The sequence below is a fragment of the Podarcis liolepis genome, assembly GCF_965112155.1.
Source record: "Podarcis liolepis genome assembly, chromosome: 1".
NCBI classification, from domain to species: Eukaryota; Metazoa; Chordata; class Lepidosauria; order Squamata; family Lacertidae; genus Podarcis; species Podarcis liolepis.
In genome coordinates this window covers 69,068,152-69,095,164 of record NC_139554.1, presented here as the reverse complement: position 1 = coordinate 69,095,164, position 27,013 = coordinate 69,068,152, and the positions used below count along the sequence as shown (strand labels likewise).

Here is a 27,013-nt window from a genome sequence, read left to right as displayed (position 1 = left end):
TCCAATAGCAGACAGCCATTTGCTTCTGAATACAGTGGTACCTCGGTTTAAGTTTACGAACTATTCGGTTTACAAACTCAAAAAAACCGGTAGTTTCCCGGTTTGCGAACTTTACCTCTGTCTAAGAATGGCACCAGAATGGTGGAAGGGCACCGGCGGTGGGAGGCCTCATTAGGGAAAGCACGCCTCGGTTTAACAATGGTTTCGGTTTTAGAACAGACTTCCGGAATGAATTAAGTTCGTAAACCGAGATACCACTGTACTGGTTGCTGCGAATCAGCAGTGCACTTATGCCATTTTTGGGCTTCCCATAGGCTCCTAGTTGGTCGCTACAATAACAAAAAAAGAGCAAGTCTGATCTGATCCAGCAGGGCTGATGTTCATATGCTTAGGGCTTTCTATGTCCTTCATGACAACCCTAGGCAGCTTTTCGGCATGGGGAGAAAAACTTGGGGAGCAAAATTCTGCTTTTTGACACAGGTGGATATAAAAAGGTGTTAATACTGTTAAAAGTATGTGTCTGAACTCATGCCTGTCCAGCACTCGTGTATTCATACATACACCATCAAAGAAGTTTGGGATCTTTTGCTGGAGTTATAACATGCCTCCATTTATGAATATTTTACCCTTAACCTTATGCCCATGAGAAGTTCTTACACCAAAGGAATAAAGAAAGCTTGTTTTATTATATGAAATAAGTGTTCTTAAGACAGAGGGATGCCAATGGAGTGTGCCTTTGGGAGTAAAATCAAAAGGTTGGAGAGATACAGCACCTGCTGTAGAGGCCAATACAGGAGGTATATTTTATTGCACTGGTACAGATGCACCATAGTATTTCTTCTCTCTGCACTTCTCCCAACTTTTTTTCACATGTGTGGACCCTTACAAGGTGTAGGGAACTAAATACATTTCCGGAATGCCTTCAGGATGTTTTTGTGGTAAGGCTGGTACTAGGGTCAAGGAAGGTTCATAATGGGGAATCTCATGTCATATTTAAGTTATGTCAACTTTCCTCTGCCATGATCTACAGTAATAAACTATAGAGTAAGTTCAAATTGACACACACACCTATTCATAATACATGCAAACTTCAGCTTAATTATTTGCTTATAACTCAGTACACGATAGTAATGCCAAGTTTTCTACGCCTTTATTTCATAAAACTTTATACTGCTTGTGAAAAATCTCAGTGGTTTACAAAAACAATAAAAGTACCAGTAAAACATTTAAAAATAAAAGATAAGCAATAAGCTAAAAACAAAACACCTCAACATCCTAGGCTAGTCTAATCAAAAATGCACTGAGAAAGCACAGTGGAGGTACCTGCCTGATTTTAATAAGCAGGGAGTTCCAAAGTGTGGGTGCAAACATTTTGGAGCTTTTTCATATTAAAAGACCTATGTGACAAACCCCATCCTCTTGGTTTCAACTGCCAAACATCATGTATGGGAAAACGCATGCTACAGCAGCAGTGCATGAAGATGCTCTCAATATGCGGTAGTAGAAACTATACAGCTGCTATGACCATTTCATCACAGCCCACTGACTCAGCAACAATTAACCTGAACATCTTTGAACTGCCACAGGGCTCTTTGCAGTCTAGTTATTTCCACCCAGATGGTAAGGATGCATAGGGATTTATTATTTTTTTGTAATGTAAGTAGCACCATGATCCCACTTCACAAATATATGGATATTCTTTGGTTGTTCTGACACTTGTTTTACCAAATTTCTCTGCCTTGGTGTCCTTTCTTCATTAATGAAGGTGGCCCTTCACAAATGCATGCTTTGTGTCCAAAATAGCATGTGATGGCTCCTAAAGCAAGATATAAAGTAGCTATGGCAGTTTCCTTTCTAATTTTATAGAATGTTTAATCTTGGTAGTATTGGCTGTAGTCACAATTGAAACATTGTTTTACAATCTGAAATTGGGGAATAAATTTTGCTGAGTGATTTTGGTCCAATCACTATTTTTCCCCAGCCTAATCTACACCACAGGATTATTCTGAGGTAATACCAGGAGAGGGAACCATAAGATGCTGGCTTGAGCGTTTTGTAAGAAGATGTGAGTTATAAATCTTTCCTGGAATGTCTGCTTGTGCAAGACAGAACTGCAATGGTGGAAAATTGCCCCCTCTGTGAACTGTGAAGGTGCGACAGCCGCTTAAAGAGATACCTCTTCCCTTCTAAAGTGACGCTTGGCCAGGATAGGAGATGGATTTGGCGCGGGGGCAGCCAAGTTGCCTTATATTACAGGATTCCGATGCATCTTGCAAAGCAGGCCCCTGCTACGTTGTCTGTAACGTGGGAAGTCGTCCATGCTGTTAAGAAGTTTTATCTACATACGAAATGGCTCCAGCTAAATAGAACATCAATATGCATGATGTCGATTTACAGGGTGGGAGGGGATTAAAGGACTTCTTAGGACCGTTCAATTCCCACCCCCGGTGGCCATAACACAGCCTTTCTCGGGATGAAAAAGCAAAGACTAGCCTACCCCCCACGACTGCCATCACCACCGAGGGCGAAAGACGGCGTTGGCCGCTCAAAAGCCGTAACACCCCAGTCTCTTCCTCACTCGCCTTCCCCGTGTTAGAATCTGCCTAACCAGGGGGGGTTCCCTTGAAAACCACTACCGCCGGGGGAGGGGGGACGGGACATTTTCGAAGGCCAGCCGATATCCTCTCTCCGAGCGCATCCTCCCGCTTTGCTAACAAAAGGGGAAAATGGCGCCCGTCCTTCTTTCCCTCGCAGACACACTAGCGCCTCGTGCGACGTGATACAAAATGGCGCCTCCAGAGGCCCCAAACCCAGCATAGAGGAGAGTCAATGTGGCGCGGAGGCGGGCTTATCCGGCAACAGCCAATAGACAATGAAACCTGTAGGTCAGTGGCCCAATCGTGGCCGTGGGCGGTATTTTCTGCCGCAGCCTGTCCAATGGAGCCTTATACAAGTGCTGGTGGCGGGGCCCGCCCGCACGGCTCTGGGCGGCGCTGGAGTAGGCGGGCGGGCGCTGAGACGGCCGTTTCCTGTCCTGGTGCATGGTGGTCGGACGGAGGAATTGTTGGAAAATTTCTCGGCGAGGTTCGTATATAAATGTGTTTTTACCCAGTGTGCCTTATTCTAACCGCCGCCATCTCCGGCTGGGACGCTTCACTCTTGGGTTCGGCCTGCCTTAGTCCCCCTGCGGCGGCGTTGTATGCAGGGGAAAGTGAGGGGAAAGGGGGCAGCCCGCGTTCGTATCGCGGCTCACAATAATAATAAAAGCCGAGGCGTCGCTGCCGCCGCCCGCGCTTTCTCCCCCGCCTCCCTCTTCCTCCATATTCCCGCCTTCTAGGCCTCGGTGCTTCCCGCTCTTTTCTCCCGCGATGCTTTTGTCCCCGAGGAGGGAGAGAGTTCTCACATGAAACAATAAACTCGGGCCACGGGGGCGCTCAGGCCACTTTCGCGGGGCGTGGGCTGTGGGGGGGGGGCTCCTTTTGGCGGCTGCGTCACTGGACCGGGCTCGTCTTCCCACAGCATCTGCGTAGCTGCGCGGGAGGCGCCTCGTGCGGCCCCCTCCTTGCCTCCTCCAGCATCAAGCAGATGTGGCTGCTGTCCCTATAAAGCCCTTCGTTCTGCGGGGGCCGATTCACACGCGCAGTGCAAACACGGGGGTGGTTGGAACCCGCTAGCATATAACCGAAGGAAGCATGTTTAGGATAGCAGCCTTAATCGATCGCTTTTCAATCGGTTAGCGACCGGTTAAATAACATGCGAGTTTGGGTTGGCTAACAAGCAAATAAATGCAGATTTAAGGGTGGCAGGTTCCAAAGAAAGCAGAGTAGCTTATTTGTTTTGTGCTATGCATGCGTGGATTAGGACAGAGACCCTCTGAGAAGAGGCATTCCCTGCTATGGAAAGAAATGCCTCCTCTAAAGTGGTGCCTGTCTACTACAGGCCCGGGTTTTTTAAATCCTCATTTGGTTCTGTGGTTAAAATTCAGTTACAACAAGACTAAATGTTGAGGGCAGGCAGGATTTTCTTCCACACTGCACATTGTTTGGCCAGCATCCAAGAAAAATGTGCAACCTAGTCATGCACATGTTTGCTAGGAAGCAGGTCCCAAGTGAATGGGGTTTAGAGACTCACTTTCATGATTTCAATAGAAATTTTAAGTTTATGGAGGCATGCTGTGGCATAGGTATAACTTTAACAAATGTCACTTGAGAGACTTAAAGGACAACGTAATAGTATTTGAAACTTAACATACATGCTGTTTAGCAATAAAACATAAGAAGGACAAGAGAACTAAAGGATGCTAATTACAAAGGATCAAGAACCAGCATAAGAACTTAGAAGAAAGTTCCCATATCTGTTAGAGTGACCCAGTTTGCACTTAAGGCACAACCATTGTTTAGCAGTACATTGACAAGCCTTCATGAGCCCAAATACACAAACCCTCTACTCTCACCGAATTTACCGTATTTTTTGCACCATAACACTCACTTTTTTCCTCCTAAAAAGTAAGGGGAAATGTCTGTGCGTGTTATGGAGGGAATGCCTACGGGTGGCATGCCTACGGATTTTCCTCCTCTAAAAACTATGTGCGTGTTATGGTCGGGTGCGTGTTATAGAGCGAAAAATACGGTAGTTTTACTTTCAAAGAATCTTGGGTTAGTGCTACATTCAAACCAGGGGTTCTGGTTTAAAATTGATTATTATCAATGGCTAGTTAACCCAACTCCATAACCAATGGTTTGTAGTTGGCTTATTTAGAAATTAGGACCACTGTTTCATACTGAATACTTGGCTGAGAATTTGTAAAAGCAAAACTTAATTTGATGTGTTCTGTCTACATGGGAACACATGAGCTCAAGGCCTAATGTGGCCTCATCCACATTGTACTAAACCAGTGGTGGGGAACCTCCAGCCCATAGGCCTGATTAGACCTACCATGCTGCCAGATTTTGCTTGTGATAACACTTCGGGTGAACTACATCTACCTTGTGTCTGGTATAATATGATGGCAAGTGGGAAAATTTCAAGCCATGGCTGCAAAGGAGGAATCGAGAGCAATCTAGTATGCTCAGTTCTTCACTTGCAGCCAAAATGTGGTGCTGTTTCCACTAGGCACCTTTTTCTGTTGGCCTGCATGGTTGCATAAAAAGGCACAAAATTAAAAGAACATCAAATTCAAGCTCTTTTTGCAAAGAGAGAATAGCAAGGCGTTGCCTTGCCCTAGATGGCAGACAGGAGGAGAGAGTGGATGAGCTGAGGCACCAGTCTTCACGTATCTCTAAACTATAGAATGTTCTGGGCACAGCCTTACGAAGACTTGCTTTCATGGGTGAGTTTTCCTCCTTATGGTTTCAGATTTAAATTGTTCAAATGTGATCATAATACAAATTCAGATTTTTAGAAAGAATGATATGGCATATTTTACACCAATATTTCCAGTCCATTTAAAAAGTGCTAATGCATTTTCTAATAGTTGGCAGAGGAGAGGCATGCTGATATCCTCAAAAAGTATCACCGCAGCTGGGTGTAAACCAAGGGTGGGCAACATACAACCATATACTCTTAAGCACCACATGAGTTTTCTAAGCCTAAATTATGCTTTGAGAAGTCTGTATTTCACATAGATTAATTCCATAATAAGATTATTAGAGAAATATTTCACTTATATTTATACACTAGAATGGGAAATTAAATAGTTTACTATAATTAAAATAAGTAGGTTAAGTGCATTCTTGAATCATGGCGAAGCTTAAGTGGCACTCTTAACTGTTGAGCAACTTCTCTATAACTCTGTAAAGCACAACTTTCATGATACCAGTTCTTCAGAAGGGTACAAACCCTGCATGCGAAAACTGATGACAAGGCACCACAAAGTAAAAATTAAATTGTTTTACTACTTTGTTATGGGAGTATGTCAAGAAGTTTGTTCATACCACACAGTTTGTTTTCTCCCCAGCTATTCACAATTGGCATCTCCAGGAAAAACAAACAAACTCTGTTTTGAAGACATATCACTTCCAACAGTCATGGATATATACAAAACATACAAGGCAATCTGTTTATATGACCCCTTGCTTATTTACTTCTTTATTATATTTGTATACCATCCATCTGTAGATCTCAGGGTGGTTCGCACATATATTCATTAAATAGTCTCTGAACTTGCCTTTAGACTCTGAAGTTGTTTCTAAAACCGAACTTTCATTTATTCTTCATTTTCCTAATAATATTTATTAAAATGAGGCTGATATGACAGATTGCTTGTATTAGTCTTGTTGAATAGAGGGATGCCCTGTCAACTATCAGTAAGTCAGCATCTGAATTGAAGCAGTTCTCTAATATACACAAATTTTTCCATTGTCCTGATAAAAGTGATATGTTCCTGAGCTCAAAAGTCAAACTGGATGTTATGGTAGCAGTTACATGTGTTGAAAAATGGAAGCACCCCAATTGTGTAGAATGGGGAAGTTGGGAGGTTTCTGATTTTATAGGCAAAGGGCATAATAATAATGAGCGCAGAACCCTTTCCTTGCCCACAGCTTCTCTTCAGCAGAGCCCCAGTAATGTACATTCAGCATGCAGAAAGGTAAGCAGCATGCCCATCACCCACACCCTTTCTGGCTCTCAAAATCTTACACAAATAAACCCCAATTTCTGCATCATTGGGCCAGATTCAACTACCACTATTCTCTAGTTTGTCTTTTGTGGAATGTGGGAAACGATTACAGAAATCTGCCACGAAGTTAGAAGGTGACCTAAGGCAAGTCACTACGCTTAGCCTATTAACTTAGGAAAATGCTTTTGTGTTAAAAAGCAAACACGTAATTCTCAACCATGTTAAGAATAATATACGTTTCTGTGCAAGGAGAACACCGACCTGTTCTGCTCATGCAGCTGGTCTTCACGTGCCTCTCCTTCAGCCCTCTGTGCCTTCAAATCTGCCAAGAAGGTTCAAGGACTCTGGAGGAGATTTTGGAGGCATGCATAGGCGAGGAGAAAAAAAGATAAGGGCACGCTGTTCTAGCAGAACTCCACTCCTGCTTCTGTGGATTCTGTCCCAAGCCTTCAAAATCATAGCAGGATTTTCTTTATTAAGGTACAGTGCCTCTGGATATCAGTTTCAAAAGTGAAATAATTGTCTGTTCCAAAGGGGAATAGCAATGTTTACTAATATTTGTTCTGTTAAGTCACCAAGGACATATTAGAGATAGCTGGCTTTATTATATTCTTTAAGAAATCTGAACCATACTTCAATGTCATATACAAATATTCACATTGGCACTCTGTTATGTGCATCATTATTATATTAGATTTCAAATGAGGTTAATTATTTTGTGATCTGATCACTCTAGCAAGGACACTGTATGGCGGCATTAAAGACTTCCTGGTACACTAGTGATACTACGTTATATTATTTCAGGTTTCTAAGGTTAAAGCTGGCAATATACTGCACCACATACACATCAGAGAGCCAGGAGCAGCATGTTCTATCTCTGCAGAGATTGGGAAAGGAAAAATGCACTTCCTTTGCGCACTCATCCAAACAAAAGTAATTGAAGATGGGTAGCATAAATAAAGAAAAGCCCCCCCCTCTCTCTATATATATATATTTGTAGTTGTCTGTGGTTGCGTGAGGCTTCCTCTGCACAAGCACAGGCAAATGAGGGTGTCTGTCATTGCTTAGCTTTGTCACCTACCGGCCATGTGGAGATGGTGCATGTGGCTCCTTCGCTGCATGGTGTGATTTTTATTCCGCGGGGGGTGGGGGTGGAGATCAACAGGGCTTTGCTCAGCTATGTTGCTTGCTAGCCATGTTGACCTGGTGTGGATGCGCTTCTTTTGCCCCTTGAAGGGTTAAAAAAAAGACGGCAGAAGAAGGAACAATGAGAATAGCCATATTTGTTAAATGTGGCAAGTATGGGATTTGCTAGAAGTATGTGTGGTTTCTGTATGTGAGAGAGAGGTAGATGTAGGTGTGGGGTGCAAGTGTGTGAGAGAGACAGAGGCATTTGTGCCCGGTTGCATGTTTATGGTGAGTGCACATGAACGCTGTGTGTGCATGTGTTAGAGAAAGTGTGGTGTGTCCACCTTTCATATCTTTCCTGATACTGGAGCATGCTGTTTTTAAACAACAGCCTCATTCTGTGGGGGTAAAAAAAATAATCAGAACGGGCAGAACATAGTTGACTTCCCTGGTAAGCGGGGGGGGGGGGGGGAGCAGCAATGAGCATACTCTCTCTAATGTTTTACACTACACATGTCATACTCACAGCCATTTTGTGACTGGCTTATATGACACATTGAAAATTTGAAATGTGCCCACTGGTGTAAAAAGGTTCCATACCTCTAGTTGCACCTGCAGCTGTCTTCCAAGTAGAGGAAGCACTTGAGTGGCTCAGAAAAGCGGGGATGGTAAGGGAGGGGTTGTGTGTGTGTTTGAGAGAGAGAGAGAGGTGCAGCAGCAATGGCGGTAGGTGCCAAGGTGGTGGTGCTGGACACCCTGAAATGGCGGTAGCTTTGGAGCAGCTGAGGTGCTCCTTGAAGCTCCCAAAGTGTCCATTGCCATAGATTGTTACCATAGTAGAAGACAGCACTGAATCTTAGACTGAGTTATACCGGCACAAAAAATTATCAAAATATTCTGTTAATTTACTCATTACACTCTGAACCTTCAAAACATTCTTTGAGTACTAGAAGTTAAAAACAACAACCAGGACTATACTTTTGTGAGACCTTTTGTGAGTATTGTAACAACATCCTTACAATATAGCAAGGATTGTGGTTTGAAGTTTCTGCATGCTCTCCCTAACAGTATGCACTGTAATTATAAGAACTGGCAAAACGGTATGTTTTCCAATGAAAAATTCATCAGAAATATTACTTGGTGTGAGGAATACTATTAAAACAAATTCTGAGTGTCTTGAATCCATTGTTAATATTTTAAAATTTCTCTTTCTTTTCCCTTTAGGTAGACAATGTTATTAGCCCAGATAAATCGAGACTCTCAGGGAATGACAGAATTTTCAGGAGGGGGGATGGAGGCTCAGCATGTAACACTCTGTTTAACAGAGGCTGTAGCTGTGCAAGGTGAGTAATTGGATTAATATCCCAGTGGCAATCAGTGTGGCTATCTTGATGAATTTATAAAGCATACTATGACATTTTGGGTTTTGAAATGCATCACATAAGATAATTGGAACCTATAGCAAATGCCTGAACCATTTTTCCTTGACCCTAAAATTTATTTTCCATAGTTTATGCATTAAACAGTCGTTACATTGTGGACAAATATGTGTTATGAACATCAAGTAATGCTGAGAATTTTGTTGTTGTTAGATGGAGACAACTTAGACAACATGGAAGGAGTAAGCTTACAAGCAGTTACGCTCTCAGATGGGTCCACAGCCTACATTCAACATAACTCTAAAGGTATATTTCGAGTTTAAAATTGCTACAACCAACTAGCTGTTTAATCGAAAACCAAATAATATCATAGATGTTTGCCATTTCATACCAAGATCACCTTACAAAGTTGAATTGTGTTTCTATGTAAATATCAATACAGGCTTGAACAGAAGATCACACATTTTTTTGTCCAAAGGTGAAATCCAACTGGCGCACTTGTTCTCATGGGAAGGGCTTTTTAATCCAGCAGACAGCTGTGCTAATGGGGGGGGGAGTTTTTGCCAATTCAGCCTTCCTCCTGCAGTCCCCCGTGCCATATTTCAAGCTGTTCTGGAGGTACCCCATCCCACTTGAATGGATATTCAGGGGAGCTACAGGAGAAAGGGGAATTGCCTCCCTTCTTTTTGCAGTTTTGTTATTGTTTATTAAATTTCTATACATGTACTGCCCTTCATCTGAAGATCATAGGGCAGTTTACAATATAAAAACACAAGGTGTCCACTAGTCAAAACTCCTTCCGGTGATCAGAGGGGCACAGCTGGATTCTACTCATTTTTTAATACAGAATACATTTAATACATTAGTTGTTAACACTGAAGACACAGCACCCTTGTAACTGTGCTCGTGGTCGCAGATGACTCTTAATGCCTGCTCCATGTCTTAACAGGCATGAGAGAGAAAAGTCTCCATAAGCAAATATCTCTGGACTCACTGTTTAATCATTTTAAATAAGTAGAAAACAAGTGCTTAACGTACATACCTTTAGAATGACGGGCTACACTTCTGTGCACACCTACATGGAAGTCAGTTTCCTTGAACTTCATGGAATATACTTCTGAGTGGATGCATACAGTGTTGCATTGTAGGATACTGATCCTGTATTCAAGATAGTAAATGGACCTTATCACCCTGCTCCAAAACTCAAACTCGGAACATGTTTCATTCCCTGAAACAAGGCACCAGTCATTATTATCTGGTGTGTTCAGGAAAAGCTTTTTATGGTGCAGGTGAGCCATACAAGGATCTTTTATAGTGCAAGAAATACTGGAATACTAGCACATACTGTGGGATGCTAAGGATCATGAGAGGGGTTTGCCGCAAGCAAGACCTAGAAATGATGCAGATGTGTAAAAATGTACCATGGTATTTTAAGGGGCAGGTCTGTCCTGCTTGAATTGTATAAGATGCTACTTCAGCTGTGACCTTTGGAATGTGTTGATTGTTTTATATAAATTTGTTTGTTATAAAATGTAAATAAAAGAAAAAGAAAATTGCTTCTGCATGTGGCTCACTCTTTCTTGATTGAGGTTATAGTCACTTGAATTTTTAATGTGCATATATTCCAGATGGCAAATTAATGGACGGTCAGGTGATTCAGCTAGAAGATGGCTCAGCTGCCTACGTTCAACATGTTCCCATGTCTAAAAGTAGTAAGTATATTACAGTGAATACAAGTTTAAAGCTGTTGACTTAATGACAGAGTGCAATATAATAAATGATTTAATTGTAACTTTAAAATTAAAATATTGTTATTTTTTGAAGTTTACTCTTTTTAGCAAATTTATTTTCTAATGGTGATAAAATGTTAAAATTGGTCTTGCAAATCATAAATGCATTAAGTAATTGAAGTGAAATTTTATTTTCCTGATACAGGAGATAGTCTTCGTTTAGAAGATGGACAGGCAGTTCAGCTTGAGGATGGAACTACAGCTTTCATTCATCACACTTCAAAAGGTAAAATGCATTTGGAATAGTCATTTCTATTATGCTTAATTTCCAACTCCACATTGTTGCCAACTAACAATAAACAAATAACTGAATCATTTTTTGTCATTGTCTTAAACATTATATAGTAAATTGTCAGCTGCTTCAATATTCAAACCTTTTGCTCCATACAAGTGAAGGGACGTTTCAAAACAGTATTACTTGATTAACCATGTCCATCCTTTGAAAGAAATACACACAAAAATGTGGTCTATATGTTCTTTATTGGTTGGTTGGTTGATTGGTTGGTTAGTCTAAATATATACTGCTGTATCATAGAAATATATCACAGCAGTTTACAATATAAAACCATGCAGTAAAATCATAAAAAATTAAAAGCAAGTTAAAAGCAAAAGAATTAAAAACAAGCATCAGTAGATAATTATGAGGAATATACTCTTAATTTCCTGCATAGGCCTGGTGGAACAGAAAAGGTTTCAGCAGGTATTTAAAAGTTGGCGTACAAGGTGCCCATTGAATCATTGGTGGCAGGGTGTTCCACAGGACTGGGCTGATGACATTTCAACAGTTTATACACAATTTAATTACAATTGTCTCTTGTCTTTAAATAATTTCTCAGACAGTTATGACCAGAGTGCCCTGCAAGCTGTACAGCTAGAAGATGGTACCACTGCTTATATTCACCATACAGTGCAGGTTCCACAATCAGATACTATCTTAGCCATTCAGGCTGATGGCACAGTGGCAGGCCTTCATACGGGAGATGCTACTATTGATCCAGATACCATCTCTGCTTTGGAACAGTATGCAGCAAAGGTATATTTGAAGGACACCTAATATTGTATGGTATTTGCTTTGTGAAATTTAATAGAACATATAATCAAACTAAATGTTTACTAACTGGATGGGATGAGAATCAGATTAATTCAAAGCAAAGCAAAAGGCAGGTTGGCTGTAGTCAAAGAGTAGACAGTAGGAGAGATGATTAAAGGCAGAAGAAAGTATTACCGTATTTTTCGCCCCATAGGACGCACCGGCCCATAGGACGCACCTAGGTTTTTTTGGGGGGGGGGGGAATAAAGAAAAAAAATATTATTCCCCCCCCCCCAGGTGCGGGGCTGGGGCGGGGGAAGCCCGAGCTTCCCCAGCCCCCAGAACAGGCTGCTATCCGCAAGCCTTGGGAGAGCTGCGTGAAGCCGGAAGCCTGGGGCGTGCTGAGCTCAGCGTGCCCCAAGCTTCTGGGTGCAGGCAAGCTCTCCGCTAGCCATGGGAGAGCTGCGCGAAGTTGCGCAGCTCTCCCACGGCTTGCGGATAGCTTCCTGAAGCCTGGAGAGCGAGAGGGGTCGGTGCGCACCGACCTCTCTCGCTCTCCAGGCTTCAGCGAAAGCCTGCATTCGCCCCATAGGACGCACACACATTTCTCCTTCATTTTTGGAGGGGAAAAAGTGCATCCTATAGGGCGAAAAATACGGTAGATTCCTTTGAAGCTAGTGAGAGATGGATGTTGATGACAGACCTTTATCTAGATGCTGAAGAAAAGTAACACAATCTGTTAAAAGTGAAGAAGGTATTTGAGTGAAAGTAATAAAATCTAATTTAGTGACTGTTGAGTAGTAGTGCAGCATGTGAGGCAAAGTGAAAAGTAGGAGGTACTGCATTTAGGAGGAAGTAATTCTAATCCTTGACCACTAGTGGGGATTTCCTGGCAATACCCAGGATTTAAAAAAAAAAAAACACAATATTTTTTGTCTTGTTAAAATTGATAGTGTAATTTGGGAGTTTGGACCCATCACACCAAAAATCAGGTGAAAGTCATGCCAGAGTCACATTCTGGTCCACCATCTTGTCAAAGCTTCAACAAGGCTACTATCCCTACCTCAGGAATCATCATGCCAAGTTTGGCAACGATATCTTGAGTGGTGGTGAAATTTGTGCCAAAAAATGGATGGAGTCACAGTTCAATCCACTGTCTTGATTTAAAATGGCCCCTGGCATCCAGACAGATGAAAGCCATGAGTTCCAGCCTGGGAATCCTTGTGCCAAGTTTGGCAACAATATCTTGAGAGGAGGCCCAAGTGATGTCTCGCTTCACCATTTTAATTCAAAATGGTGCCCGGCATCCCATAGCTTTATTTCAAAATATATTTCTGCTTTTTCTTTATTTTAGGTGTCTATTGAAGGAAGTGACAATGTTAGTAGTACTGGGATGATAGGAGACAATGAACAAGATAAAAAAATGCAGGTATGTATCATGATATAATTGAACTGAATTGATGGTTGTGGTATAAATATTATTATTATTCATAAGTTGCCTTATTTCATTTTGAATGTTTCTGTTTCTGTATCTAAGAAATGCATTTTAGATTGGCTATGCTGTCAAGTATATTCCTCCCAGAGTCATCTGCCTCCTGAACTATCTTGCAGAGAATAAAATCCACCTAACTAGAGGGGTTTTAATCATTTGGATATTGAGAAGCATTGGTGGAAGGGAATTGGCATCAGGTTACGTTTTCCTGTTCCCTCTTCTTCTTGAAAAGCCTCTCCAGCATAGGGGGACCACAGTGAATGGGTTAATCTGCAATGTGTGGGGAAGCTGCTAACTGGATTGAGGCCCCTTCTGTGTGCAGGAGGGCTGCTCATAAAAAGGGGTCTCCATCCAGTTAGTTTATGAATAAGTTGGGCATATGCAAAATAAGATGGGCTTCCTGCACCTCTAACCTTCAACATCTTTTTTTTACACTATAAATCTGCTATTGGGGTCCACTGAACCCCTTTAAAGTGCTAACTGGAAATAAAAAATATGATTAAATTTCAAAATGACTCCAGTTTAACATTAAAAATAATTTGCTTTGGTATCACATTCCAAAAGCTTTGTCTAACACAAAATCTACAGTGGTGCCTCTCAAGACGAAAAGAATCCGTTCTGTGATTCTCTTCGTCTAGCAGTTTTTTCATCTTGCGAAGCAAGCCCATTGACAGATTAGCGGATTAGCACTATTAGCGGCTTTTAGCGGCTTATCTGCTGATCGGATCAGCTGATAAGCGGATTAGCGGCTTAGAAAAGGGGGGGGGGAGACCAGCAGGAACTCGCAAGACATTGTCGTCTTGCGAAGCAAGCCCATAGGAAATTCGTTTTGCGAAGCACGTCCAAAACGGAAAACTCTTTTGTCTAGCGAGTTTTCCGTCTTGCGAGGCATTCGTCTTGCGGGGCACCACTGTATAGGGGTAGATTGGGCCCCACTAGTTTAACTTTTCACTTTTGTGCCTTTTGATATATTATCAACTTAATCTGAAATGCTGGGTTTAGTACAGTTTGAGCTGGCCAGCACAGAAGGTGGGCCAGGGTGGCTATTCTGCTGGGCTTTCAGCAGGCATAATGGGGATCTCCACAATGGCTGAGCACCACCACCAATGGAGCCTTTCAGAGAGACAATTCTGCCTCATCCTAACCCTCTCTAGCACTGTGGCTTGGGGGTTATCATTACCCTGTTTGTGGAATTTACTTTCAAATAAATCAGCATAGGATTGTTCTGAAGAGGTATTTATTTGGAGAGAGAAGTTTCATTGCCAAAGTTATGTCAAAACTAAGTAGTGAGGAAACTAAATGAGTGTTAATTAATTAAAGTAGGTGAAAGTGTTTGAAGTATTATAAGTTATGAGTAATTACAATAATTACCTTGCTTATAACAGCAGTACCCTATACTTCCATTATTAGATGCACACCTGGATGTGCTCTTTCTCTCTTTGGAAATAATTCTGTTTCTATGAAAGAAAGGTACCGATATATTTGTAGTCAAGCAAACACACATTCTCTTGACAGTTAAAAACAAATCTAAATATAGAATGTAAGAATATGCAAGGTTTTTATTTATACCCCAATCTTCTGGCCATAGCCACCTGGTACCATTTCACAACAGAAGAAATACAAATCAGACAATCTCTTTTCAGATCAATTCTTACCCTGCCAGGGGATGATCTGCTGTATACAACAGATCCTGCCAGACCCTGATCAGGGCTGAAATGGGGTCTTTGGGTGGGGGTGTTGCCAGTGGCGTAGCGTGGGGGGTGCAGGGGGGCCCGGCCGCACCGGGCGCAACATCTGGGGGTTAGGGTTAGGGGGCGCAAATCCACGGGTTAGGGGGCACAAATTACTTGCCTTGCCCCGGGTGCTGACAACCCACGCTACGCCACTGGGTGTTTGCTGTGTCAACTCCAGGGTGGTGCAACAGAGAAGCCTTGGATACAGTTGTCAATACAGTTGTGTGATGCTTCTAAATACCAGTTGCTGGAAACCACAGGAGGGAAGAGGGCTCTTGTGTTCTGGGGCTGCTTCAGAGTTTCCTACAGGCATCTTGTGTGGCCACTGTGAAAACAGGAAGCTGGACTAGATGGGCAATTGGCCTCATCCAGTAGGCTTATCTGATGTTATGTTCTTATGTTAATCTTAGCCCTCACACTATCTCAACATTGCTTGAGAGAAGAATGTAGGGACATGAGTTAAATTGACAAAGGATTTATAGTATGGTTATAAGCAAATTTCCCTGAAGAGATATTCCATGTTACATGGTGATATGCCATGTTACAGATCTTTTAATATAATTCCTGGGATTTTTTTCAACATTTCAGGGAACTCATAGCAGTGCACCCCTATACAAAGCTAATTATTTTAGCATTTAGCAATTAAATCACATGGGAAACACAGATATCCACATTTCATAGAAAGTTTTATGTTTCAATATATGTCTGAAATGTTCATGATGTCATTTCTTTCCTCTTAGATTGTCTTGCAAAGCCATAGTACAAGAGTAACAAGTAAATCACAGTCAAGTGGAGACAAGGCTTTTCGGTGCGACTATGATGGATGTGGAAAACTGTACACCACTGCTCATCATCTTAAGGTATTCACTGAAATAGTATCAAAGCTTGTTTTTTGGCAATATAATGCTGGCCATAAAGTCATGCAATTGTATATCAGTTGGCCAGGTTGCAATCTGAATTTGTGTCCTTAATACCACTTATACCACTGACATGTTAAGTGACACAGTTTTCATTGTTTTCTCCATTGGTGACCTTATTTGACAGATGATTCTGTAAAGCACAATAATTGTGTACTTGTATCTGTGTTTCTGACTGAGACTCTTTATGTCTCTAGCTTCTCTGGGTAATGGGGCTGTGGTCCAAACGGGAGAATGTTGAATTGCTGATAGTTTTAAAGGAGTTGTGTGTCGTGATAGAGCTTCTGATTTTGTTTGCTCCTTCAGCTGGTAACTTGCAAACAAAATAATGTGAATATTTTAAACCTGGTGCCTCACAATGTATATTTAAGGCATAGAGCTTTTTTGCTAATTCTGTAAAGGAAGATGTTTTCTTGATTTGGGGGCAGAGGGAGCTATCTTTCCTTTTAGATATTTTGACTACAACATTGTTATGATTGTCCCTATTTTTAAAAACCACCAAGTGCCTTCCAAGCATTCTTACATACACAGTACTTCTGTGTTTTTCAGATAGCAACCAAGTTGCACAGGGGACATAGGTCTGGCATAGCTAATTCCTGTTGTCAGGCATAACCAACTAGATTTCTGCTGTGGCCTCCCACCGCTTTGTACAAATAAGATTGAATATACGCTTTGCTCATGTCTCCTGAGCAGACTTCTACTCGGGGAAAGTCCCTTTGACTTTTGCTGATTCTTACTTCCCTCTGCAGCCCCTCGTGTCACCTCCCACACTGTTGCGTAGGGTTGGGGCGCTCTGTGGAGCATTATGGGAGGTGGCGCTGGGGATTGCAAGGGGAAGGAGGGAACCGGCAAACGGTTACTTACCCACCATCCCCACCAACAGGATTTCTTTGCTGGATCAAAAGCTTTTGTGGTCTGATTATATGTCTGTAAGGACTCTTTGAGATGACTGCCTCATAAGGCCCCAGTTGTGGAGCAGTGAAAACTTATATTGAAAAATACATATCACAGCCTGAAATGATTGGCCTTTTTCAACAGGTACATGAAAGGTCACACACGGGAGACAGACCATATCAATGTGACCATCCAGGTTGTGGAAAAGCATTTGCAACAGGTAGGGTCATGGGATTCCTTCATGCCCCCCACCTTTAATTTTTTTAAATGATAAGTTGTGACTAGGTTTCTTACAGATTGACTGATGACTTTTTGCATGAATGAAAAGAATACTAGCAGAAATTGCACATGTCTAGTTAAGAAGACATAACTGCTTATTTTGGGGACTTTTAGATATAAAATTGGTTTTGTGATTGGGTAAATATGTGTCATGAAGACTAGGTTAAGCATTTAACTTTTTAAATAGTTTATCATTCAAAAGGAGGAGGAGGTATTTCAATGATACAGGTCTTCATAGAGGAAAACAACATAAAAAGAGATTTTGAGATTTTCTAGATATACAGCCATTCGACTTTAAGGGGATGATTAACCACTAATTAATACTACAGTAAAATTTATATTCTGAAGCAGTTTGCCTTCAGGTGTTTCAGTTTGGTTCATTGTTTTTAAGAGCTGCCAGTGTTTCAGGTCTCAAGAGCAGAACTTATGACGGTCTTCCATTTTGCTAGTGTGAAATAAATAGATATAAAACATGGAGATCAATGGAAAATAAAGTCTGTGTAGAACTAAAGATGTTTAAAATTTGAGACAAGATGGTTATGATCATCCAGATAGTCTTAGATTTTAAAACATTATTTATACTGTATTTTTCAAGGTTATGGATTAAAAAGCCATGTCCGAACCCACACCGGAGAGAAGCCATATCGGTGTTCAGAAGAAAACTGTACTAAGTCCTTCAAGACTTCAGGAGACCTACAGAAGCACATCAGAACACACACAGGTACATGGCATATTTATTGTAGCCATTGTCTATTATTCTGATAATAACAGTTCATGTATAGAAAATGGAGGGTTTTTATGGAATCTAACTGATTGATCACAGTTTGACTTCTGCAGTCATGGTAAGCATGCTCTCTGTTGAGCTCTTAACTGGTCTAACAATCTATTTTGAAGCCTTCAATATTTTGAAATTGCAACTCCTTTACTCTTTACACAAAATATTGAGCAAAAATACTGATATTTCTGTAGCTGTTCTGACACTAGCAAAATGTGCTCTGTATAGATAGTTTTGGTTAAAAATCTAGCTGCTGCATTTTGCAGCAACTGAACTTTCTGTCTCATAAGTAACTATAAAAAGGTAATGTGTGAAATGGCATGTATTCTTGAATCTAAAACTTTACTTTATTTTGCTGACCCTAGAACAAAGTTATTCATACAATCTCTGCTGAGCAGTGCATGAGATTGCAGAGGTCCTTGCACTTAACCAGGGTTTGTGTACCTTTGGATTGAGGCATGCTAGAGACTGTAGTATCTTTAAGTTTATTTACACATATTTATACCTGAGCTTTGATGGAGGGAGTGCAGAACATTACATCCCAAGAGTGTCTCTTGTTGCAAGCTTTAGTCCAGAGCAGAAGCCAGTCTTTGCATATACAGTGGTACCTCGGGTTACAGACGCTTCAGGTTACAGACTCCGCTAACCCAGAAATAGTACCTCAGGTTAAGAACTTTGCTTCAGGATGAGAACAGAAATTGTGTGGCGGCAGCGGGAGGCCCCATTAGCTAAAATGGTACCTCAGGTTAAGAACAGTTTCAAGTTAAGAACAAACCTCCGGAACGAATTAAGTTCTTAACCCGAGGTACCACTGTAACCTCTCTCAACCAGCCCTGCATGTAGTTCTGGCCCCTCCCTTCTTCCCCCAAGCCTTGTGTAAAAGGGGGCATTTTTTCCTGTGGTGACGTCATGTTCCCAGGCAACCTCCCCTCCCATCTGCTCTACAGATGTTGTAATGCAACTCCCATCATTCCTGACGGTTGGCCATGCTGACTGGGACTGATGGTGGGAGTTTGAGCCCAACAACATTTGGAGAATCCTAGGTTCCCCACCTCTACTCTAAAGTAACCATAACCCAGCTACTTGCTTTCTGAAAAAAGTGATAAATATCAACGGCAGGATTTATAAACCGGTTGTGTGACATTCTTCTGGACGTTCCATTCCTTATGTTTAAAACTGGAAAGGGTGTTGCTGGGCGGATCTAAGTCTGTTTCACTTGTTTTCTGCCTGTAATTTGATACACAGCATTAAGTAAGGATTACAGAAGCTATGGCAACATAACACTATAGCATGTACACTTAAAATCTCATACATCTGTTTGGCAGAAAACTGACAAAACATACTAAGGAGTGATGTGCAGAGGGTGTCCCCCCCCCCTCACCAAAAAGCTAATAGTTACCTTTCTGAATAGTTACCCTTGAAGGTTTTTTAGCTTCCAGTGTTGTATAATAGTGATGGGGTATTAGATAAATATCTCAGTAATACATTGAATTATAAAAATTGTGCTTTCACCCATCCCTCTTAGGCTTCTCTCTGTGGCATGAAAGTATACAGAGATTCGACAGTTCTTAGCAAAAGCACATGAGAAAATACAGCACATCAGCATGAGGGTACGCCAGCAATATAACATTCATTGAAGGGTTTTTAATATTGATCAGTATAGCCATATTTAAGATAGTTGTGTGTAAGTTAAACAGTAGGGAACAGATGCATTTTTATTTTTAGAGTTACTTCATAGGTGAATTTGATACTAGACATTTGAACATGTCTAGTGGTGTACTTACAGGTGAATAACTAAAACTTTACTTCATAAATTCCAGCCACAATCCAGAGAACCCTAAAGCTAGCAAAATGGGTCTTTTTGACTTTTTCTTTCTCAAGCAGCAGCTCTTCATACTCTGTGACAAATCACTTTTGAAGCCTTGGGGATATTCAGACATTGTGGTGGAGTGTGACAGAAGGGGGGGGGCGGGAATCGATTATTTGTCGGGGGGTGCACAGTCCCATAAACTCCCTGAATTAGCACTCTGGATTGTGGTTTGTATCTGAAGAATGTCGTTTCCAAATAACTAGCAAACTGAAAGGCAGAAATGCCCGCGTTTGTTAAAGAGCTCCCTGCGTTGCATAATATATACAAAATGTTTTGCCTTGAGGGTATCCCAACTGCCCTTTTTAAAATGTTTTGTTGAGTACCAAAATTACCTTTTGATTGTTTTTATGAATTATATATTATGCATACACAATCTGAATAATGATGTTGATGGGTTGTTGCAAATACATACACTCAGCAGCTTCTAGGGGGTTCCTACCCTTTGCGTGTCGAATGAGAGTAATGATGCAGAAGCAAACAGTAGCACACCCTGAAGTTCCTCCCCTGTTGCTTCAACTCTTTATGGTTCTGACCCTGCATACTTAAGCTTCCCCAAGTTTAAAAAGTATGTTTTGGTATAAATATAGTTACAAATCAGGCATTAGAAACAGATATTTACCTAAATCTCCGCCAAAACGTATAGCTCATAATAAAAATAGACAAAAGAAGATAAGATTGGAGGTGCTGCTTAGTAACAAACTTACTATGAATTTTTTAACATATAACTTAGTACCATTTTTTTACATATAACTGAAGTGAGGGAGTCGTAAGATGCTTTAAAGTAAGTGTACTGATTAGCCTATTTCTATTTTTGTTTTCCTAGGTGAAAGACCTTTCAAGTGCCCCTTTGAAGGATGTGGTAGGTCGTTCACAACATCGAACATAAGAAAGGTTCACATCAGGACACATACAGGGGAAAGACCCTATTATTGTACAGAGCCAGGATGTGGAAGAGCATTTGCCAGTGCAACTAATTACAAGAATCATGTGAGAATACATACAGGTATCTGAAAGATAGAATTTTACTTATAATAATTTTAGATGTGACAAACTCTTCCAGTTATAGTTTTGAAAATGTATCTATTTATTCTGTGTGGGACCTATTCTGTTTTGTTCAAACTATACTGTGCTGCTTTTGCTTGGAATATTTTTGATTGTATAAATTGTTTTTAATTGTATGATTATATTGTAACGTATCCTGGAACATTATAGTGAAGGACAGGTGAGAAATTTTATAAACAATAGAATTCACATAGGTTGAAATCACATGTAATGTTAAGCACACAGTTTCAAAGGTGTCTTTAGCACTGGCCACTTCGTTTCTTGAGAAAACTCAGCCACACAGGTGGGAATGGGGCTTTCATCCTTTGCTCCCCCTACTGGTTTCCCAACAAAAATATTCAAAGTTGCTGTTTCCTCCAAAGGTACTGTTTATGCCTCGCCCCAGTCCAGGTCATGACATAGTTTGGCATCTTGGATTAGACATAGGGCAGCCCTGAACCAGGTCCCAAACCAATTTCAGGAGAGGGGCTTGTATAGCCCTGAGTTTATTTAGTTTTAAAAATACAAAAAACCCTGTATAAACATGTGTTTGGCATAAGGAGATAGGGGGAGAAGGACAGACCAGAGTCTCTGCCTTTGTCTCCTTTTCACATGCAGTCACCCAACCACCACCACCCCTTTTGATAGCTGTCTAAACTAACTTGGGACAAACCCTTGATTGGCCTAATTCAGTTTGGGGTCTGGGATTTGTCCAGAGCTGGCACACAACCCTACTGTTTACTGAAAAATAACCCTCCTTCCCACATGTCAATAGAGAGGGAGGGAGACCAAACATACTTTTTAAATTGTATGATTAACATAACATGTAGTTTGGTCCCATCTCTTGTTATGATGAGCCCACAATTGTTCTTCTAATTCCATAGCTCAAGTACATTATTTTACATATTTGGCATTCAATAATGTTTATATTTCTCAAACATTGTGAGTGGGGGTGGCAGTAGAGACAGAGGTTATTTTGTGTGTGTGTTCTTTTCAGTTAAAGGAACAATAACATTTTAAATTGTGCACACATCCCATATAACAGACTTGCAGATATAATAAACAAAACAGTGTTTGGCAATTAGATGCATTGTCATGTGCTAAGGATATTTTGTAACAGAGAAAGCATCTCTGATAATGAATAGTCCAGCTGCCTGATTGTATAGAAGGGGCGAGGCTGTAAGAAAGCTGCTTCCGGCTGCCATTGGCTGAGTTACTGTGATCTAAGGGGTGCTGTTTGCCATTGGCTGTCCTTTTCTGATCCTGTAGTGTGGTAAGGCAAACAGAAGGTTAGGAAAGAAGATACAGAGTAGCCGGAGTGTAGGAAAGCAAGGTTAGATGGTGATGATAATAATTTTATTATTTATACCCCGCCCATCTGGCTGCGTTTTCCCAGCCACTCTGGGCAGTTTCCAACAGAATATTAAAATACAATAGTCTATTAAACACTAAAAGCTTCCCTAAACAGGGCTGCCTTCAGATGTCTTCTAAAAGTCTGGTAGTTGTTTTTCTCTTATTCTGTTTTCCTTACTACTTTTGTCATCTTTCTGTCTAGGGGAGAAGCCGTATGTATGTACAGTCCCTGGCTGTGATAAACGTTTTACAGAGTATTCCAGTTTATATAAACATCATGTCGTACATACACATTCCAAACCATATAACTGTAATCACTGTGGGAAAACGTACAAGCAGATTTCCACGCTTGCGATGCACAAGCGGACAGCACACAATGACACAGAGCCAATAGAGGAGGAGCAAGAAGCATTTTTTGAGCCACCTCCAGGTATGTGACTATATCTCATTTTAGCAACCTAAACTATTACACCTTTCAAAGACTTCTTACATCTTAACCAGAGGAGGAACTAAAGCACTGAAACTAAGGAATTAAAAAAAAAAACTTTACTTGTACTTAGCAGCGAGGGTTTGTTTGTTTGTTTGTTGGGTGAGGTATGAAGTGGTAGACAATTTAGTACTTCCAAAGCAGTGCCTGCTTCCACCAAACTGGTTTTAGATCATATTGTGTTTCTTTTTGTCCTTGTGATGCAGATTCTTTGACCTGTGTGGCCTTCTATTTTGAATGCCCCATGTTTCAAATCCGGTAATGGGTGTGTGGCTATTCTGCTGTGCCTCGTTACACAAGCCATTAATGCAATATACTAAACTGACGGTTACATGGCGCTGTCCACCACAACCCCAAGATCTCTTTTAGGAAAAGTCACTGCCAGTTCAGCCCCATCAATATTCTTGTTGTCTTGATGTTTGTTACTTTGTTAGCAACATAAATTGTCACTTAGTTGCTGATTCATCCAGTTTTGAGAGAGTTTTTGGAGTTCTTAAATCTGCTTGGGTTTTCACCACCTGGAATAATTTTGGTCTTGATTAATCTAAAAGCTTAACCATTTCACTACTCAACCCTCACTCCAGGTAATTTATTAATACATGAAATAACGTTGGTCCCAATATAGATCTTGGGTAGAGCCTACCTCTTGCTTCCCACCATAGTTAAAGCTGCCCTTTTTTCTCCATTATGAGCCACCCCTGCTTGCTGGTTTTGTCTGTAAGGTTTGTCTTCAAGCTCATTGGACTGGTGGAAGGGACTTTCATTTCTCTGGCTCCTTGCCCCATTGCTGATACAATACAATTTAAGCCCTTTTAAGTAAACTCTGGGATTCCTAATTACTACATACAAAAAAGGAGATTAGGATGAAAGTTTATATTTAGCTGGGGTTAAACATTTCTTTAGATACTACACTGTTTCATCACTTGTTACACAATGGAGCCTCTCTTTTTCCTTGGAAGGAAAGTGTGTTAGTTAATGAATAATTCTTTGAATGGACCATTGATGATCGTTGTATCCCAGTTCTGGCAGGCAAAGATTAATATTTAACTAAAGCTAAATCACAGTCTTTCTTTTAGATTATAACCTATGCAAACATGATATGAATGCAAATCACGAAGGATAGCTGGCATAATTCTTCATTTCATTTTTACTGTAGATTGCATATGAACTAAGCCCATCTTTTTTTTAATTAAACAGGTCAAGGTGAAGATGTTCTCAAAGGATCTCAGATAACTTATGTAACAGGTGTAGAAGGAGAGGATGTCGTTTCTGCACAGGTTGCTACAGTGACTCAAACAGGACTGGGTCAGCAAGTGGCCCTTATTTCCCAAGATGGAACTCAGCATGTGAGTATTTTAGCATATTAATGCTATCCCTACAAAATGGCTTTCAAAAGTGGAGATCTTTCCATTTAGTCACCCCATTTGATTATGCTTACAAATATTAAAATACCTACATAAAACTCAATTGGTATTATGTTGGTTCTATTTTAAAGCGTCAGGCATACAACTAATTCTGATGTAGTAATATCGTAAGCACTAATTACTGACATTGTCTGGCAGAAAGCTAGAGTGAGAATCTCTAGTAGTTACAAGTTGCACAAATAAATTTTGTTCCTACCTATTGACTTCTACCATTAGGACAGGCTCCAATCAAACACATAGGACTGAAGAAAAGGGGAGAAAACTATTGTTTTTGATGCAGCAGAAAATGCCCCAAGAATCTAGTTTCCATTTTCCCTCTTCTTTAACCTTTGGACAGTTTATGAATGGGGAGAAGATGTTAAGATTTATTTTAATTTTGTAATTAACATCTGACACGTTGAGCAAACAAATAAACGTGGGACCATTGTAATAGAAAAAACGTAGTATGGTCATTGAACAATATGATGTAGAGAATTTAAAGTTTAAAGTTACTATGGAAGCTTGAATTTTTTATTTATTTTTTAATGCTTTAACTTCTACTTAGCTTGTTTAAACTTGGTGGTGTTTATCTTCAATGCTACCTGGACAGGTTAACATCTTGCTTGCTAAAAATGCACAATACTGTATGATTAAGGTCTGTAACTCAAATATAATTCTTTCCATTTAATTCAACAATTATGTTTTATTTAAGGTTAACATATCTCAGGCTGACATGCAGGCCATTGGGAATACTATCACTATGGTAACACAAGATGGCACCACAATCACAGTCCCTGCCCATGATGCAGTTATTTCTTCTGCGGGAACACATTCCGTTGCAATGGTCACAGCAGAGGGCACTGAAGGGCAGCAGGTAATATTGCTACTAAATATATGTAAGGATGTATTTGTATATATGGAAAGTCTACTAAGTATTAAGTACTCAGTGAAATGCTACTTAGCATTACATGGACAAACTTTAATGAACCCAAGCAAATAAACATGCTCAGCCTCATTATAAGCCAACTTCATTAAACTAGCCAAAGTTCATTTTAAGTCAGGATCTTTGGTTTGAACATAACACTAAGCCCGGATTGTATTAGTGAAACAAAACTCAGCAGAAGTCCTCCTCCAGGCCCTTAAGGTAGGGGGGTGGAGCCCAAGGCTTAACTGGAGCTTGTTCAGTTTGTCCATGTATGATTAAATCATGCCACAGATACAGGGTTTTTTAAGCAATTGTCAGATAAGCCTGATCTACTACTACTTCTTTTTTTTAATTAAATATTTTCTTGTTTTACAGAAGTAAGTGTAATGCCCGATCTACTTCTTAAAGAATATTAAGAATGAGAGGCACTTTGCAAGAGAGCATTTAAAGGAGTAATTGTTTTTTATATTCCAATGTTTAGCAAATTTTGTATTTTTATTTCAAAGGTTGCCATTGTGGCTCAAGATTTAGCAGCATTCCATAGTGCTTCACCAGAAATTGGACATCAGCAACATGGGCATCATTTAGTAACTGCAGATTCTAGACCTGTTACATTGCTGGCAACATCCAATGGAACACAAATTGCAGTGCAGGTAAGTATGGAATAAACTTCAGATAGTTATTTTTAATACAGATTTATTTATTTTGTCCCTATGCTTTACAATCTACGGCAGAGGCGGGGAACCTTTTTTGCATCATCCAGATCCTTATCAGGATTGGCCTTCCCAGCCAAATTTAACTGGTAGGTGGGGCTGCCTGTCTGTCAGTCACCTGATGTCACAGTGAAATCATTGTGATGTCAGGTGAATTAGCACTTTGCAATCCCAGAATCAGGACTTCAAAGCACCACACTAAAGGAGGGGGGATCTGTTTTAGCCTGGGGTTTCATTGCAACCCCCACCCTGTTTTTCAGGGAGAGATTTACATTGAATCCTGATGAGCTGATGAACAGAGGTTAAAACCTGCTCAATTTAGCTGCATGCACTACTTCCCCACAGAAAACTAGCTCACACAGTATAGTATTTTTTTAAAAAAAATGTTTTTAATTTGCAGCAGAAAATGTATTTCAGTACAACATTTTGTTTATTTCAGCTTGGAGAGCAGCAATCTTTGGAAGAAGCCATTAGAATAGCTTCCAGAATACAACAAGGTGAAACACCAGGAATGGATGATTAACTCCTAATATGGCTAAAGGAACAATAGACTTATTTACATTTTATTTTCAATCAACAAAGGTCCACGCCAGCTGAAATCTATAAAAAGTTTGACATATTCTTGCTTACTAATACTCTGCACACACCTTACGCAAGAGTGAAGAACATTTCATGTGTATAATGTCTCTGTACATGAACCTTGGGAATATATGATGTCCACCTCTTAGACTCTTTCTCTGCCCAGGACAACAGAATTAGGATTTTATGTTAATTTTTCTTGCTTATACTTACATCAGATTTCAAACCAGATTACAGGGAAGCAGCAGCTACTATAGAAATACTGGGATGAGTTTTGAAGTCACTCAAAAACAATGAAGGCATTGCTGAAGATTTCATGAGTTTAAACTGTAACAACAGTAATCATTTCAAAAATCATTTGGAAGCGGAACAATTTTAAATGTTTCTCACATACAGAAGAGTTCTGAATTTTGAGACCTTTGTAAATAATACATTTTGAAGTGTGTTTCATACACAATCTGAAGATTCATCTTCTTTAGCTTTCCCATCCCAACTCACAGATTGTAAATAAAGACTGTTCATGCTGGAAGTGCTAATTATAATACATTTGGATTGGATTATGTACAAAGAGAAGCTTTGTTGTTCAATATTAAAGGGATGTAAATATAA

General features: G+C 40.4%; 1 protein-coding gene across 10 annotated transcripts; it reads left to right on the top strand.

Annotated features, from left to right (window-relative positions):
• Nucleotides 1-1,143: 1,143 nt before the first annotated feature.
• On the top strand, nucleotides 1,144-27,013 carry ZNF143 (zinc finger protein 143). Of its 10 annotated transcripts, XM_083477571.1 has the most exons (18): nucleotides 3,128-4,463; nucleotides 4,634-5,329; nucleotides 7,421-7,549; nucleotides 8,969-9,087; nucleotides 9,337-9,429; nucleotides 10,752-10,835; nucleotides 11,059-11,139; nucleotides 11,750-11,946; nucleotides 13,298-13,372; nucleotides 15,909-16,028; nucleotides 17,124-17,199; nucleotides 17,854-17,979; nucleotides 20,727-20,906; nucleotides 22,500-22,727; nucleotides 23,982-24,130; nucleotides 24,900-25,061; nucleotides 25,619-25,765; nucleotides 26,265-27,013. In XM_083477571.1, exons 4-18 carry the CDS (start codon nucleotides 8,976-8,978, stop codon nucleotides 26,346-26,348), a joined length of 1,914 nt encoding a protein of 637 aa, XP_083333697.1. In that variant the 5' UTR covers nucleotides 3,128-4,463; nucleotides 4,634-5,329; nucleotides 7,421-7,549; nucleotides 8,969-8,975; the 3' UTR covers nucleotides 26,349-27,013. The 10 variants fall into 10 exon arrangements, with proteins under 10 accessions (XP_083333691.1, XP_083333690.1, XP_083333695.1 ...); XM_083477565.1 differs by lacking the exons at nucleotides 3,128-4,463; nucleotides 4,634-5,329 and adding an exon at nucleotides 1,144-3,084 and having other exon boundaries at nucleotides 11,053-11,139; XM_083477564.1 differs by lacking the exons at nucleotides 3,128-4,463; nucleotides 4,634-5,329; nucleotides 7,421-7,549 and adding exons at nucleotides 1,144-3,084; nucleotides 6,540-6,586.